This window comes from Coregonus clupeaformis, chromosome 3 (genome assembly GCF_020615455.1).
Source record: "Coregonus clupeaformis isolate EN_2021a chromosome 3, ASM2061545v1, whole genome shotgun sequence".
Taxonomy (NCBI): domain Eukaryota; kingdom Metazoa; phylum Chordata; class Actinopteri; order Salmoniformes; family Salmonidae; genus Coregonus; species Coregonus clupeaformis.
Window position 1 is genome coordinate 39,037,939 of NC_059194.1, and position 17,119 is coordinate 39,055,057.

Consider the following 17,119-nt stretch of genomic DNA (forward strand, 5'->3'; position numbering starts at 1 on the left):
CCTCTGTGGAGATGGGAGAACCTTCCAGAAGGACAACCATCTCTGCAGCACTCCACCAAACAGGCCTTTATGGTAGAGTGGGCAGACTGAAGCCACTCCTCAGTAAAAGGCACATGACAGCCCGTTTGGAGTTTACCAAAAGGCACCTAAAGGACTCTCAGACCATGAGAAACAAGATTCTCTGGTCTGATGAAACCAAGATTGAACTCTTTGGCCTGAATGCCAAATGTCACGTCTGGAGGAAACCTGGCACCATCCCTACGGTGAAGCATGGTGGTGGCAACATCATGCTGTGGAGATGTTTTTCAGCGGCAGGGACTGGGAGACTAGGCAGGATCGAGGGAAAGATTAACAGAGTAAAGTACAGAGAGATCCTTGATGAAAACCTGCTCCAGAACGCTCAGGACCTCAGACTGGGGCGAAGGTTCACCTTCCAACAGGACAATGACCTTAAGCACACAGCCAAGACAACGCAGGAGTGGCTTCGGGACAAGTCTCTGAATGTCCTTGAGTGGCCCAGCCAGAGCCTGGACTTGAACCCGATCTAACATCTCTGGAGAGACCTGAAAATAGCTGTGTAGCGACGCTCCCCACCCAACCTGACAGAGCTTGAGAAGATCTGCAGAGAAGAATGGGAGAAACTCCCCAAATACAGGTGTGCCAAGTTTGTAGCGTCATACCCAGGAAGACAAGGCTGTAATCGCTGCCAAAGGTACTTCAACAAAGTACTGAGTAAAGTGTCTGAATACTTATGTAAATTTGATATTTTAGTTCTTTAGTTTTAATACATTTGCAAAAGTTTCTAAAAACCTGTTTTTGCTTTGTCTTTATGGGGTATTGTGTGTAGATTTAGGAAAATAAACAATTTAATCAATTTTAGAATAAGGCTGTAATGTGGAAAAAGTGAAGGGGTCTGAATAATTGCACTGTATATAGTCTTGGGCTAGAGGAAAGTGCTGAGTAGGTGAACTGATCACCATTTAGAATAGTATAAAGGAGATGGCCTTACTACTGATATTGTCATGACAAGTGTCAAGACTTTATTAGGCATTTGATGGAACAACATTGACATTGTACAGCAAGTAAACCCTTGTCTTTCACAGGAAGAGGACATTTTCTTTTGGTCACATGTCCAACCTTTTTGTATTATTGTATATTGCGGCTGGAAATGAAACACTCCCATTCAGATAAGTATCCCACATGCATCCGAAAGTATTCACACCCCTTGACTTTCCACATTTTGTGTTAGCCTGAATTTAAAATGGATTAAATTGGGAGATTTGTCACTGGTATACACACACAATAACTCATAATGTCAACGTGGAATTATGTTTTTGGATATTTTTACAAATTAATAAAAAATGAAAAGCTGAAATGTCTTGAGTCAACATCCCATTTGTTACGGCAAGCCTAAATAAAATCAGGAGTAAAATGTTGCATAACAAGTCACTAAGTTGCATGGACTCCCGTTGTGTGCAGTAAATGTTTAACATGATTTTTGAATGACTACCTCCTCTCTGTACCCCACGCATACAATTATCTCTAAGGTCCTTCAGGTCGAGCAGTGAATTTCAAACACAGATTCAAAAGCAAACAGGGAGGTTATCCAATGCCTCGCAAACAAGGGCACCTATTTGTAGATGGGTACAAATATTTTTTTTAACCAGACATTGAATATCCCTTTGAGCATGGTGAAGTTATTACACTTTAGATGGTGTGTCACTACAGGCCTCCTTGCTAACTCAGTTGCCGGAGAGGAAGGAAAACGCTCAGCGATTTCACCATGAGGCCAATGGTGACTTTAAAACAGAGTTCAATGGCTGTGATAGGAGAAAACTGAGGATGGATCAACATCATTGTAGTTACTCCACATTAATTGACAGACTGAATATCGCCTGTACATAATTTAAAAAAATCCAAAACATGCATCCTGTTTGGAACAAGGCACTAAAGTAATACTGCAAAAAAATTTGGCAAAGCAATTCACTTTTTGTCCTGAATATAAAGTGTTATGTTTGGGGAAAATCCAATACAACACATTACCAAGTACCACTCTCCATATTTTCAAGCATACTGGTGGCTGCATCATGTTATGGGTATGCTTGTAATCGTTAAGGTGTGGGGAGTTATTCAGGATAAAAAAATTAATGGAATGGAGCTAAGCACAGGCAAAATCCTGGAGGAAAACCTGCTTTATTCTGCTTTTCACCAGACACTGGGAGATTAATTCACCTTTCAGCAGGACAATAACCTAAAAGAAGGCCAAATCTACACTGGAGTTGCTTACCAAGAAGACAGTGAATGGTCCTGAATGGCTGAGTTACAGTTTTGACTTAAATCTACTTGAAAATCTATGGCAAGACCTGAAAATGGTTGTCTAGCAATGATCAACAACCAATTTCGCAGAGCTTGAAGATTTTTTAAAAGAATAATGGGAAAATATTGCACAATCCAGGTGTGGAAAGCTCTTAGAGACCTACCCAAAAAGACTCACAGCTGTTATCACTGCCAAAGACGCTTCTACAAAGTGTGGACTCAGGGGTGTAAATGAGATATTTTATTTTCAATCACTTTGTCATTATGGCGTATTGTGTGTAGATGGTGAGAAGGGCCTATTTAATCAATTTTCAGGCTGCAACACTACAAAATGTGGAATAAATCCAGGGGTATAAATACTTTCTGAAGGCACTGTAACTGAATCTCTTCTGACTAAATGCAGTCTATGCTAGATTTAAAAAAAAGAAAAAAAAAAGTACATTGTTTCATTCTAAGTGGAAATATTAAGGAGAAGAAGTGGTTACTGGTGAAGACCATAAAATATTTGTAATGGCTAAATATGGATATGAAATCACTTAACTTCAGTTGCCCTTATGTGTAACAGCAAATCACCAACTTTTAACTCAACTTTACAATTTTCTGTTACATAATGACCATGGAACTCCACACAGACTGGGGATATGAAGTCAAACAACACTTAATTTAAAGGCCTGATTTGACCTTGTTTTGAACATTGCTCTTTAAGAAATGCTAGTGGCCATGACTGAAGCCAAACGATAGTTGTCTTAGGGGTTATGTGTTATGTTCACATATCGTACCCTGGCAGGTGCTGTTGTTTGTACCTCCTGAGTCACCATAGCAACAACATATCCACTTCCTCAAAATAGTCACTTCCTTAAAATAATCAGAATTAAGATAAATCAAGAAATCTGTAATTAATTTGGACGTTTTTGCCGAGGACGTCGCGCAATTTTACATCTTTCTCACTATCTGCTACCAGTGTGCAAGTGCGCTCTGATCGTCTCAATTCTCATTTTGCCCCAAAAAGTGGCAGAGTCAAGTGATTGACACTATCAAACACATCAGCAAGTGGCCACTCCATAAAGGGCTTAGGGCCAAGGGTTATTTCAACATAACTTTGAGGCGCTGTGTAATGGGCAGGTCTGTCTCATTGTCTGGAGGTTCTGGCTGCTATGACTGGATAGAGCGCGCACAGCTGATAGAGCACAATCAGCACAGCACAGCTGTTAGTGGGCACTGGACATGATAATAATCCATACCCAACCCTCCAGTAAGTCGTCACAAACTCACTTACAAAACTCTGTTTTGGACGAGACTAACTTTATGACCAAAATGATCCTATTTACACTTTGTAGTCAATTTTGACACTATAATTTATGTTTCTGATTCATATTGAAGCCACATAAGGCCATTTAAAACCAGAGAAGTTGGTTCTAAGGTGCAGTTGACCTTTAATGACCCCCAGGTTTCTATACAAATCCTTCCTCCCACGGCTCCAGACCCACACAATGCCTTCCTTCGAGCATGTCATTCCTGTGCCTGCGGTATTGGAGGTCTCTGTTGCTTTGCATCAGTCAATATTACGTTTTTATTTCAATTTCTTGAAATATTTTTGGGGCAGAGGAAGGGGAAATTGACCTGATACCCCCACCATCGACACTAATGATGGGAAGTTCGGCTCTTTTCTGAGAGCCGGCTCTTTTGACTCGGCTCCCAAAGAAGAGCCGGCTCTTTCGACTCCCGAACGGCTCTTTATTTAGGATCTTTTGTAGCCTATATTTTACCTTAACTTTGAAAAAAAATCATGGTTTATGTGTTGAAAACCCTTTTGCTTTCAGTGTTTTTATGAGAGACCTTATAATGCCTAATTCTGTGCATTTATTCTGTGACAAAACCACTCTTACATTTGTTTATTTCAATTAAACTTTTTTATTGCACAAATTAACAATAAACTTCAAACAAATCCACAGAACAGAATCAAAACCAGAACCAAACTCCAGCAAACAGCATTAGTCCTCAGGGCAGGTTGGCATTCAGGAAGATCAGATGCCTCAGCTTGGATGGGCTGATAGGCCTGATACGATTTCGCCTCTCCGTGAGTATCTGCCCTGTTTTGGAGAAGATTCTCTCAGAAGGAACTGATGTGGCAACAATACATAGTCTCCCCTCCATCACCTTCACCAGGAGTGGAAAGACTGAGGCCTTGGCCTGCCACCAGCTCAGTGGGTCTTCTGCTCTCTGGATGAGGGGCTCCTCAAGGTAGCTCCTCACCTCCATTATAGCATCAGCTGTCGGATTTCTCCTTGAAGCATCTCCTGTAGCTCTGTCATCAAAAAGCCTCCAAACAGCAGAGGTTTGCTGCTCCTCCTCCACTTGGCCCTGTAATGGTGGAGCTGGCTGGCTGCTGGGGGTGCATTTTGCTGCTGCTGCTGCACTAATCCTCTGAAGAGCTTCATCAACAGCTCTACGATCACTGAAGGCAAGTTTTTTAAACCTTGGATCCAATAAGGTAGTTTCTGAAAGGACAGTGTTGTACTCCATCCGCAGAAATTTGCGGTCCATGGCTGAACAAAGAGCTGCAACTAATTCCTTCACTTTCTGCACAGTTACTGTCCATTGGTTCTCGGCTGTCACCAGCTGCAGACCTTTGCAAAGCAGGAGCATTTTCGAGGCTGTGACATAGCTGAAGGAGAGAAAACAGCAACTTTTAGAATTTAGTTTTTTAAAAGTATGTGGCATATTATACGTGATGCATTATACTGTATGTGTTGTGTTTGCAATGTATAATAGTGACTGAATAGTAGTAGAGAAAACAATGCTTCAATGGTTCTAGGTACCTGTCTGCACTTATCTCCACAGTCACCTCCTGGAATGGTTGCAGGACGGCGCAGACCTCTTTCACCAGCTCCCATTCCTCTTGGCTTAATGGCTCAATAGATGCGTTGATGAGGGCCAGGGTGGAGATGATGGCATCTTTTATTTCAAGCATTCGTTTCAACATATCAAATGTTGAGTTCCACCTGGTGGCACACTCTTGTTTGGGCCTCAGTTCAGGAATCCCCATTTGGCGCTGTGTGGACTTTAGCTTCTGTGCTGCTACTGTGCTTTTGTGGAAAAACTCCACAACAGCCTTCACCTTATCCACGGTTGTTTTGATCACCTTCAGAGCATCTCTAACCACCAGGTTTAGTGTATGCGCCAGACATGGGTGATGGGTCCACTTCAAAACTTTTATGGCTTTGGTGATGTTTGCAGCATTATCACTCACACAGCACACCACTTTGTCCTCTACTTGCCACTCTTTTGCCACTCTTAGTAGCTCCACTGCCAAGTTTTCTGCAGTGTGTCTGTCGGTGAACTCGAAGCAGTCCAGAAGGCAAGATGTCATCTTGTAATCTTCAATAAAGTGGCAAGTGACAGACATGAAAGAGCAGGTTGTTCTGGAGGTCCAGCAGTCAGTTGTCAGGCAAACTGATGGAGCTTTTGTCACCCTTTCTTGCCATAATGCACGTTCTGTGTCATATAGTTTTGGGATCATTGTTTGGGAAAGTGTTTTTCTACTGGGTAGAGTGTATGTGGGATTTAGGGCTTTGACAAAGTTTTTCATTCCTTTGTCCTCCACAATGGAAAAGGGTTGAAAATCAGAAGCTACCATTTTAGCCAACTCATCATCAATACTGTGCTGTTTGGCTGGGGTCATCAGTTTAGGTAAAAACTGACTTATTTTGCTTTGAGTTGCAGTAGGAGAGGTTATACTTGCACGCATGGGGATGGCAGTAGACGTTACAGCAGCTGTTGTTCTGGTATGAGACACACCAGGATCAGTAGATGGTGAGCTGGCTTGCCCTCTCTCCTCTAACTGCACTGTAGGATGGACAGTTCTTGTATGTCTATGCAGGTTTGTGGTGGAACCTGCTCTTATAGTGACCTTCGTTTTGCAGTGAAGGCACTCTGCTTTCTTGTTCCCAATATCTTTAAACTGCAGCCAGATGCTGCTTCGCTTTCTAGTGTCACTCATAGTTAAACGACACGACAATGCAAGACGCACACACGCTCCTCAGTCCGCTCTGTCTCTCTCTTCACTTGCAGTGGAGTCAAGTGGTGTGTCTGCCCCGCCCCCTCTCTGTTTACACATCCTTAATTCTCACGTGAATGCCGCATGCTGGTCGCCATGCTGGCCAATCATAACAGACCTCTGTGAAAGTGAAACCTAAGCAGCGAATGGGCAAAAAACTGGGAGCCGGCTCTCACTCGATGCGAGCCGGCTCTTCTGATTCACTACAAAGAGCCGGCTCTCAGAGCCGATGCTTGTGCGCATGACCCATCACTAATCGACACTACCATTTCAAGCCTTGGATGAGTGAATGTTCTCATCTTCTCTTGTGCATCCTCTTCTCCTTGTTCTCTCGTTCCAGAGAAAAGTCAGCCCCTATACCATTTAATGTATGCAGGATAACCATTGTAAGAAGACCTGTAACACACACAGGCAAACTGAATCAATTTCCTACAAGAGTATGCACATGGAATGGATAGAACAGTTTAGTTTAGAATGCACTACTTTTGATACTAGACCAGTGCCTAGTATCATTTGGGATGCATCCTAACAAGGTGTTTATGAATTCAACAATGTGTGGGCTGAATGACTCCCATTAAGTATTATCAATTAATATCCATTGAAATTGGTGATAGAATGAAAAACAGCGAGCATCAACGGATTGCCCTCTCCCCCTGACTCACCTAGAACATAAGCAGCTACAATTTTATTGTTAACACTTAAGTGGAGGTAGACTGGCACGGTGGATTCATGCTCCCCCAGGGTGGGCAGCATGAGGGCAGCCATACACACCAGCTCCAGTAGCACTGTCAGCAGGCTGGGCCCCTCTCAGTTGATCACTCTCGACTTGTATTGGTATCTGGCACCATCTAGTGTCAGAACAATATAATAGCATGCAGTGCATCCATTTCAGTTAAAGGATAGTCCATCTAAACAATAATATAATAATAATAATATGCCATTTAGCAGACACTTTTATCCAAAGCGACTTACAGTCATGCGTGCATACATTTTTGTGTATGGGTGGTCCCGGGGATCGAACCCACTACCTTGGCGTTACAAGCACCGTGCTCTACCAGCTGAGCTACAGAGGACCACACAAATGTAGCCTATAGCTGGCTGCCTTACATAATGTTGGCTAATATATTTTTGGTCTCGAAATCTCAGGGCACATAACGTACTTAATAGGGATCCATAGCTAAGTTTGGGCAAGATATCCCTTTTCAGCAGTCAGTCATACTCCTACCTGTCTGGAAGGTGGTCTGCTCAAAGAAGACGCTGTCAGCCAGCTGTTCCTTCATCCGTCGCTCCTCCTCCTGGGGCCGGGACTGGAGGGCTCCTGGGCAAGTGAGGGCCTCAGAGTGGCCATCACCTCCTTCCGGCTCAGGGCCTTCATCTGACTCTGCTCTGACACCTGCAGCCGGAACTTATCATACACCCCATTGTGGCAGGCCCGCACATATTTCTGTTGAATTACTCTGAGAACACACACACATACACAGACAGGAAAACTAAATTGAACAATAAGAATATTTGAATGGAATGACTATGCATTTTCTAAGCAGACGATTGCTTCTCTTAATATTGCTTGATATTTCATAATTTGCACTCAGGCTTGCAGTGGCACATCACGAACATCATGTCCTTCATGAATATGCCTAAAAGGAGGGTAACGGAACCTGTCATCAAGGCAAAGGGAGGCTATTTGTAGAATCTCAAATATAAATGTTTTGTTTAATACTTTTTTGGTTACTACATGATTCCATATGTGTTATTTCATAGTTTTGATGTATTCAATATTATTCTACAATGTAAAAAAATAAAAATAATAATAAAAACCCTTGAATGAGTAGGTGTGTCCAAACTTTTGACTAGTAGTGTACATAATAAGCTTATTCTGTCATATTACTCACATGTCAACACAGCACTGTGGTTTCACGTCTCCGGTGGAGTCCACCACAGTATACTTGTTTGGCGCTGTGCATAGCACTGACAGAGAGAAGATACTGTGAATCAGTAGTGTATAAATCAACACTTAACACTACCGTATCAATTTGGTTCTCTTGACTTGATGGCTAAAATGGTTCTTATAAAAATACCTTGTCTTGAAACTCCAAAAATGTCTTTTTTATTTACCTTTGAACTTGAAGGCGAACTCATAGGGATTGTAGAGGGTGAGCACCTGCTTGTGGGAGGTCTGCTTGTCTGCGTAGAAGACGAGCTCTGTGGGGTACACAAACACGGGAAGGCTTCCTTCCACTAGCTTAGGCTGTCGACTCTGCTGCTGCATTGGCTCCAGCTGAGCTCAATCCCCCGTCCCTTTCTCTCATCCTCTGTGTATGGCAGGGCCCGCCCTCTGGAAGCTCTGCAGGTGTGTAACCTCCCCTCAGGTGCAGATGGCCCTTCCCACTCACCCTCAGCTCCTTAGCAGCATGATGTAGCAATGCATCCTGGTAAACAACAACAGTCTCAGTGGTGAGACTTCATTCCAACCAAGTACACCACAGATGAATGACTAATTGTGTATACAGTGAGATGGTAAATATACAGTTGAAGTCGGAAGTTTACATACACCTAAGCCAAATACATTTAAACTCAGTTTTTCACAATTCCTGACATTTAATCTGTCACGCCCTGATTTATGGGACTCTTGTATGTTGAGTCAGGGTGTGGAGATCTATGTTATTATTTCTATGTTCACATTCTAGTTAATGTGTTTCTATGTTTGGACGGGTGTGATTCCCAATCAGAGGCAGCTGTCGCTCATTGTCTCTGATTGGGGATCATACTTAAGTAGCCTGTTTGCAATCTTTAGTTGTGGGATCTTGTTCCGTGTATAGGCTTGTATTGTGTTTAGCCTGAGGACTTCACGTTACATTGTTTTGTTCGTGTGTTTATTTTGTTAAATAAACATGTATGCATTTCACGCTGCGCCTTGGTCTGACCCGTCCTTCAACGACCGTGACAGAAGATCCCACCAAACACGGACCAAGCAGCGTGCCCAGGAGCAAACACCCTGGACACAGGTGGGGAAGATGTGGTCTTGGGAGGAGATATTTGCGGGGGAATGGACCATGGGCGAAGGTAGATGCCCAGGCAGGAGAGGAGCAACGGCAACACAGAGGGCGCCGGCCGAGGAGGAAGCCCGAGAGGCAGCCCCAATAAAAAAAAATTGGGGGGCTAAAGGGGTGGTCGGGGAGCGAGAGAGAAGAGCCCCGACCACTGCACCCGGTGGGTTTCCAGGGTTGAGTCCCTACGACCATGGGAACAAGAGTGGGAACAGTTTTATACTGAGGAGTCGGAGGATGACAACGACGATGAGTGTCTGTTCCCTAACTCGTGGGGGCTCCCGGAGGAGTCCTCACTGGAGGAGGATTGCCGAGAGAGAGAGAAGGATCAGATCTGCAGGGTAAGAGAGGAGGCCACCACATTACGGGGGCTGATAGCGAGAATAGAGTGGGAGAGCTCCATTCAAGAGGAGGCACTGCAGGAGGCTCGTAGGTAGAAGGAGGAAGTAGATGCACGGATAGAGGAGCTGGTTAGGCAACATAAGGAGCGTGGGTTAATTGAGGAACCCATGTATGCGGAGATACGCACTGTATCGCCAGTGCGCATGCACCACCCAGTGCGTTCTGTGCCAGCGCCCCGCATGTGTCATGCGAAAGTGGGCAGCCAGCCAGGACGGGTTGTGCCGGCTCAACGCTCCTGGTCTCCAGTGCGCCTCCAAGGTCCAGTATATCCTGCTCCGGTTCTACGCACTGTGTCACCAGTGCACCTCACCAGTCCTGTACGGCCCGTACCTGCTCCTCGCACCAAGGCAGTGGTGTGTGTCCTCAGTCCGGCCCGTTCCTGCTCCTCGCACCAAGCCAGTGGTGCGTGTCGCCAGCCCGGTACGACCCGTACCTGCTCCCCGCACCAGGCCAGTGGTGTGTGTCCCCAGTCCGGCCCGGCCCATTCCTGTTCCTCGCACCAGACCAGTGGTGCGTGTTCCCAGTCCGGCCCGGCCCGTTCCTGTTCCTCGCACCAGACCAGTGGTGCGTGTTCCCAGTCCGGCCCGTTCCTGTTCCTCGCACCAGGCCAGTGGTGCATATTCCCAGTCCGGTACGGCCCGTGCCTGCTCCCCGCACCAAGCCAGTGGTGCGTGTTGCCAGTCCGGCCCGGCCCGTTCCTGCTCCTCGTACCTGACCAGTGGTACGTGTTCCTAGTCCGGTCCGGCCCGTGCCTGCTCCTCGCACCAGACCAGTGGTGCGTGTGTCCAGTCCGGCACGGCCCGTGCCCGTTCCACCGGTGTCAGCTGCTCCACTCCGGAGCCAGAGCAGTCCGCTCCACCGGTGCCTGATCCAGCTCCGGTCGGTTGCTCCACTCCGGAGCCAGAGCAGTCCGCTCCACCGGTGCCCAGTCCAGCTCTGGTCAGCAGTTCCACTCCAGAGCTAGAGCAGTCCGCTCCACTGGTGCCTAGTCCAGCTCCGGTCCGCGGCTCCATTCCAGAGCCAGAGCAGTCCGTTCCACCGGGGTCCAGTCCAGCTCCAGTCAGCAGCTCCACTCCGGAGCCAGAGCAGTCCGCTCCACCGGTGCCCAGTCCAGCTCTGGTCAGCAGTTCCACTCCAGAGCTAGAGCAGTCCGCTCCACTGGTGCCTAGTCCAGCTCCGGTCAGCGGCTCCATTCCAGAGCAGTCCGTTCCACCGGGGTCCAGTCCAGCTCCAGTCAGCAGCTCCACTCCGGAGCCAGAGCAGTCCGCTCCACCGGTGCCTAGTCCAGCTCCGGTCAGCGGCTCCAGTCCAGACCCAGACGTCAGCCCCTCTCCAGGTTCGGGGTCTCCCACACCAGGGCCCAGACAGGGCTTGGTGCATCGTGGGAGGAAGGAGAGGGGAAGCAGCGCGCCGAGGTCCAGACCAGACCAGGGGCGCAACGGGGAGGCTGAGAGAATGTGGTCGTCACGCCCGGAGCCGGACCCTACCCTGTTATGTCAGGTTTGTGCGGTCGGAGTCCGAACCTTTGGTGGGGTTACTGTCACACCCTGACTTATTTGACTCTTGTATGTTGAGTCAGGGTGTGGAGATCTATGTTATTATTTCTATGTTCACATTTTAGTTATTGTGTTTCTATGTTTGGCCGGGTGTGATTCCCAATCAGAGGCAACTGTCGCTCGTTGTCTCTGATTGGGGATCATACTTAAGTAGCCTGTTTGCAATCTTTAGTTGTGGGATCTTGTTCCGTGTATAGGCTTGTATTGTGTTTAGCCTGAGGACATCACGTTACGTTGTTTTGTTGTTTTTGTTTGTGTGTTTATTTTGTTAAATAAACATGTATGCATTTCACGCTGCGCCTTGGTCTGACCCGTCCTTCAACGAGCGTGACATAATCCTAGTAAAAATTCCCTGTCTTAGGTCAGTTAGGATCACCACTTTATTTTAAGAATGTGAAATGTCAGAATAATAGTAGTGAGAATGATTTATTTCAGCTTTTATGTCTTTCATCACATTCCCAGTGGGTCAGAAGTTTACATACAGTGGGGAAAAAAAGTATTTAGTCAGCCACCAATTGTGCAAGTTCTCCCACTTAAAAAGATGAGAGAGGCCTGTAATTTTCATCATAGGTACACGTCAACTATGACAGACAAAATGAGGAAAAAAAATCCAGAAAGTCACATTGTAGGATTTTTTATGAATTTATTGGCATATGATGGTGGAAAATAAGTATTTGGCCAATAACAAAAGTTTCTCAATACTTTGTTATATACCCTTTGTTGGCAATGACACAGGTCAAACGTTTTCTGTAAGTCTTCACAAGGTTTTCACACACTGTTGCTGGTATTTTGGCCCATTCCTCCATGCAGATCTCCTCTAGAGCAGTGATGTTTTGGGGCTGTCGCTGGGCAACACAGACTTTCAACTCCCTCCAAAGATTTTCTATGGGGTTGAGATCTGGAGACTGGCTAGGCCACTCCAGGACCTTGAAATGCTTCTTACGAAGCCACTCCTTCGTTGCCCGGGCGGTGTGTTTGGGATCATTGTCATGCTGAAAGACCCAGCCACGTTTCATCTTCAATGCCCTTGCTGATGGAAGGAGGGTTTCACTCAAAATCTCACGATACATGGCCCCATTCATTCTTTCCTTTACACGGATCAGTCGTCCTGGTCCCTTTGCAGAAAAACAGCCCCAAAGCATGATGTTTCCAACCCCATGCTTCACAGTAGGTATGGTGTTCTTTGGATGCAACTCAGCATTCTTTGTCCTCCAAACATGACGAGTTGAGTTTTTACCAAAAAGTTCTATTTTGGTTTCATCTGACCATATGACATTCTCCCAATCCTCTTCTGGATCATCCAAATGCACTTCAGACGGGCCTGGACATGTACTGGCTTAAGCAGGGGGACACGTCTCGCACTGCAGGATTTGAGTCCCTGGCAGCGTAGTGTGTTACTGATGGTTGGCTTTGTTACTTTGGTCCCAGCTCTCTGCAGGTCATTCACTAGGTCCCCCGTGTGGTTCTGGGATTTTTGCTCACCGTTCTTGTGATCATTTTGACCCCACGGGGGTGAGATCTTGCGTGGAGCCCCAGATCGAGGGAGCTTATCAGTGGTCTTGTATGTCTTCCATTTCCTAATAATTGCTCCCACAGTTGATTTCTTCAAACCAAGCTGCTTACCTATTGCAGATTCAGTCTTCCCAGCCTGGTGCAGGTCTACAATTTTGTTTTTGGTGTCCTTTGACAGCTCTTTGGTCTTGGCCATTGTGAAGTTTGGAGTGTGACTGTTTGAGGTTGTGGACAGGTGTCTTTTATACTGATAACAAGTTCAAACAGGTGCCATTAATACAGGTAACGAGTGGAGGACAGAGGAGCCTCTTAAATAGGAAGTTTCAGGTCTGTGAGAGCCAGAAATCTTGCTTGTTTGTAGGTGACCAAATACTTATTTTCCACCATAATTTGCAAATAAATTCATTAAAAATCCTACAATGGGATTTTCTGGATTTTTTTTCCTCAATTTGTCTGTCATAGTTGACGTGTACCTATGATGAAAATTACAGGCCTCTCTCATCTTTTTAAGTGGGAGAACTTGCACAATTGGTGGCTGACTAAATACTTTTTTTCCCCACTGTACACTCAATTAGAATTTGGTAGCATTGCCTTTAAATTGTTTAACTTGGGTCAAACGTTTCGGGTAGCCTTCCACAAGCTTCCCACAATAAGTTGGGTGAATTTTGGCCCATTCCTCCTGACAGAACTGGTGTAACTGAGTCAGGTTTGTAGGCCTCCTTGCTCGCACACACTTTTTCAGTTCTGCCCACACATTTTCTATAGGATTGAGGTCAGGGCTTTGTGATGGCCACTCCAATACCTTGACTTTGTTGTCCTTAAGCCATTTTGCCACAACTTTGGAAGTATGCTTGGGGTCATTGTCCATTTGGAAGACCCATTTGCGACCAAGCTTTAACTTCCTGACTGATGTCTTGAGATGTTGCTTCAATATATCCACATAATTTTCCTTCCTCATCATGCCATCTATTTTGGGAAGTGCACCAGTCCCTCCTGCAGCAAAGCACCCCCACAGCATGATGCTTCCACCTCCGTGCTTCACGGTTGGGATGGTGTTCATTGGCTTGTAAGTCCCACCTTTTTCCTCCAAACATAACGATGGTCATTATGTACAAACAGTTCTATTTTTGTTTCATCAGACCAGAGGACATTTCTCAAAAAAGTACTTTCTTTGTCCCCATGTGCAGTTGCAAACCGTAGTCTTGCTTTTTTATGGCGGTTTGGAGCAGTGGCTTCTTCCTTGCTGAGCAGCCTTTCAGGTTATGTCGATATAGGACTCGTTATACTGTGGATATAGATACTTTTGTAGCTGTTTCCTCCAGCATCTTCACAAGGTCCTTTGCTGTTGTTCTGGGATTGATTTGCACTTTTCGCACCAATGTACGTTCATCGCTAGGAGACAGAACGCGTCTCCTTCCTGAGCGGTATGACGGCTGCGTGGTCCCATGGTGTTTATACTTGCGTACTATTGTTTGTACAGATGAACGTGGTACCTTCAGGCGTTTGGAAATTGCTCCCAAGGATGAACCAGACTTGTGGAGGTCTACCATTTTTTTTCTGAGGTCTTGGCTGATTTCTTTTGATTTTCCCATGATGTCAAGCAAAGAGGCACTGAGTTTGAAGGTAGGCCTTGAAATATATCCACAGGTACACCTCCAATTGACTCAAATTATGTCAATTAGCCTATCAGAAGCTTCTAAAGTCATGACATCATTTTCTGGAATTTTCCAAGCTGTTTAAAGGCACAGTCAACTTAGTGTATGTAAACATCTGACCCACTGGAATTGTGATACAGTGAATTATAAGTGAAATAATCTGTCTGTAAACAATTGTTGGAAAAATTACTTGTGTCATGCACAAAGTAGATGTCCTAACCGACTTGCCAAAACTATAGTTCGTTAACAAGAAATTTGTGGAGTGGTTGAAAAAACGAGTTTTAATGACTCCAACCTAAGTGTATGTAAACTTCTGACTTCAACTGTATATATTTGTATCCATATTTCATCGCTGCATTAACTTGTTATGTAGTATGATAAGGGTGATTGTACATATTCATTTATGGTTTGATGGTATTCCATTGTACCAATACCAGGACCTGTGTACAATACAATGGGCACACCTCAAGATTAAAGGATTTGTGGTGTGGTCACATAAATGTATTTTCATTTTATTTAAAATGGCAACAATCTGTGTAATAGGGTGGGTGTTGGGGGTGATATAATCTGCAGTAAGGCCATATGGAATGTCTCTTTCAATAACATATCTAGTTTGATTCTGCCTCAACGTGGCTAATCACGTGAACATGTTTTGTTTACTTGGACAATTTCAAAACTTGACGAAACCTAGCTGCTTTTAGCAACGCAGGTTTACATACACTAGTGTTGCTTTAATTGTATTGGGTAGCACAAAAACAGTCCAAGGGAAGCCAAAAGTTGAATACAATTCCATTTCAACTTACTGTGCCAGCGGGCAGGAAGGTTGGTCATTATGACGGGGGGGATTTGAGACAAAATATCTAGAGGATAATATTAAACAGACTTTCCAAATGTGAATCTGTTGTAGAACCACGTCCTCTCTGTTGATGTAAAGAAAATGCTCATGTGGTGATATTGAACTCAGAATTTGCCCAACAATTGAACAGAGCAGTAGCTGTGTTCAACACTACTCGCTGATGAAAGATAAGGGCCATATGTTTTGAAAGCCGCAAGTGATGATTATTGATGTTTCTAAACATGAAAACAGCGTCTGGATTGTAGTTCACATGAGCCAGTCATGGGCGAAGCTAATAGCAGGAAACTGTAGGGAGAAGGCAGAATGACGCCTAGAGTTTGAGAGCTAGATGAAACCCAGCCCCGTGTGAAATGGTTTCGCAATAATTGTAGATTACTTTGAATAACAAAGCACCATAGGACAAAACATACACTAAGTGATTAAATTATTAACACAGAAAAATTTACTTTAGGTAACTATTGTTCCAAAATATGCAACTGTTAGCTGAATTTAAACATTTCAAACGGCAACTGCTCGGCCTCCGACCGCAAGGCACTACAGAGGGTAGGGCGTACGGCCCAGTACATCACTGGGGCCAAGCTTCCTGCCATTCAGGACCTCTATACCAGGCGGTGTCAGAGGAAGGCCCTCAAAATGTTCAAAGACTCTAGTCATAGACTGTTCTCTTCGCTACCGCACGACAAGCAGTACCGGAGCACTAGGTCTAGGTCCAAAAGGCTTCTCAATAGCTTCTACCCCCAAGCCATAAAACTCCTGAACAGCTAATCATGGCTACCCTGACTATTTGCACCCCCACCCCATCTCTTTACGCTGCTGCTACTCTGTTAATTATTTATGCCTAGTCACTTTAACTCTACCCACATGTACATATTACATCAACTACCTCAACTAGCCGGTGCCCCCGCACATTGACTCTGCACCGGTACCCCCCTGTATATAGCCTACCTACTGTTATTTTATTTCTCAACACTTTTTTGTTGTTGTTGTTTTATTTTACTTTTTTATTAAGAAATAAATGCATTGTAAGTAAGCATTTCATTTTAATGTCTACACCTGTTGTATTCGGCGCATGTGGCAAATATTTTTTTTTTTGATTTGATTTGATTTGATAAATGCAACATGTAAAGTGTTGGTCCCCATATTTCATGAGCTGAAATAAAAGTTCCCCAAAATTTTCCATACGCAAAAAAAGGTAATTTCTCTGAAATTCTGTGCACAAATTTGTTTACATCTGTTAGTGAGCATTTCTCCTTTGCCGAGATGATCCAGCCAACTGACAGGTGTGGCATATCAAGAGGCTGATTAAACAGCATGATCATTACACAGGTGCACGTTATGCTGGGGACAATAAAAGGCCACTCCAAAAAAAAAAGTGCAGTTTTGTCACACAACACAATGCCAGAAATGTCTCAAGTTTTGAGGGCGTGTGCAATTGGCATGTTGACTGCAGGAATGTCCACCAGAGCTGTTGCCATTGAATTTAATGTTAATTTCCTACCAAAACGTTGTTTTAGAGACTTTGGCAGTACGTCCACCCGACCTCACAACCGCAGACCAAGTGTAATCACTCCAGGCCAGGACCTCCACATCCTGCTTCTTCAACTGTGGGATCGTCTGAGACCAGCCACCCGGACAGCTGATGAAACTGTGGGTTTGCACAACCAAATAATTTCTGCACAAACTGTCAGAAACCGTCTCAGGGAAGCTCATCTGCGTGC

At 44.9% G+C, this 17,119-nt stretch overlaps 1 protein-coding gene and 1 long non-coding RNA gene across 2 annotated transcripts in view; both read right to left on the bottom strand.

Annotated features, from left to right (window-relative positions):
- Nucleotides 1–3,961: 3,961 nt before the first annotated feature.
- Nucleotides 3,962–6,649, bottom strand: LOC121545136 (E3 SUMO-protein ligase ZBED1-like). The gene is made up of 2 exons (XM_041855562.2): nucleotides 5,136–6,649; nucleotides 3,962–4,981 (listed from the first exon to the last, which is right to left on the bottom strand). Exons 1-2 carry the CDS (start codon nucleotides 6,314–6,316, stop codon nucleotides 4,315–4,317), a joined length of 1,848 nt encoding a protein of 615 aa, XP_041711496.1. The 5' UTR covers nucleotides 6,317–6,649; the 3' UTR covers nucleotides 3,962–4,314.
- A 1,607-nt stretch (nucleotides 6,650–8,256) lies between these two features.
- LOC121545142 overlaps nucleotides 8,257–17,119 on the bottom strand; it is a 28,646-nt gene continuing 19,783 nt past the window's right edge. Inside the window, exons 3-4 of the long non-coding RNA XR_005996198.1 lie at nucleotides 8,489–8,802; nucleotides 8,257–8,341 (exon numbers count right to left, since the gene is read on the bottom strand). This is a non-coding gene — a long non-coding RNA (uncharacterized LOC121545142). The remainder of the gene's footprint in view (nucleotides 8,342–8,488; nucleotides 8,803–17,119) is intronic.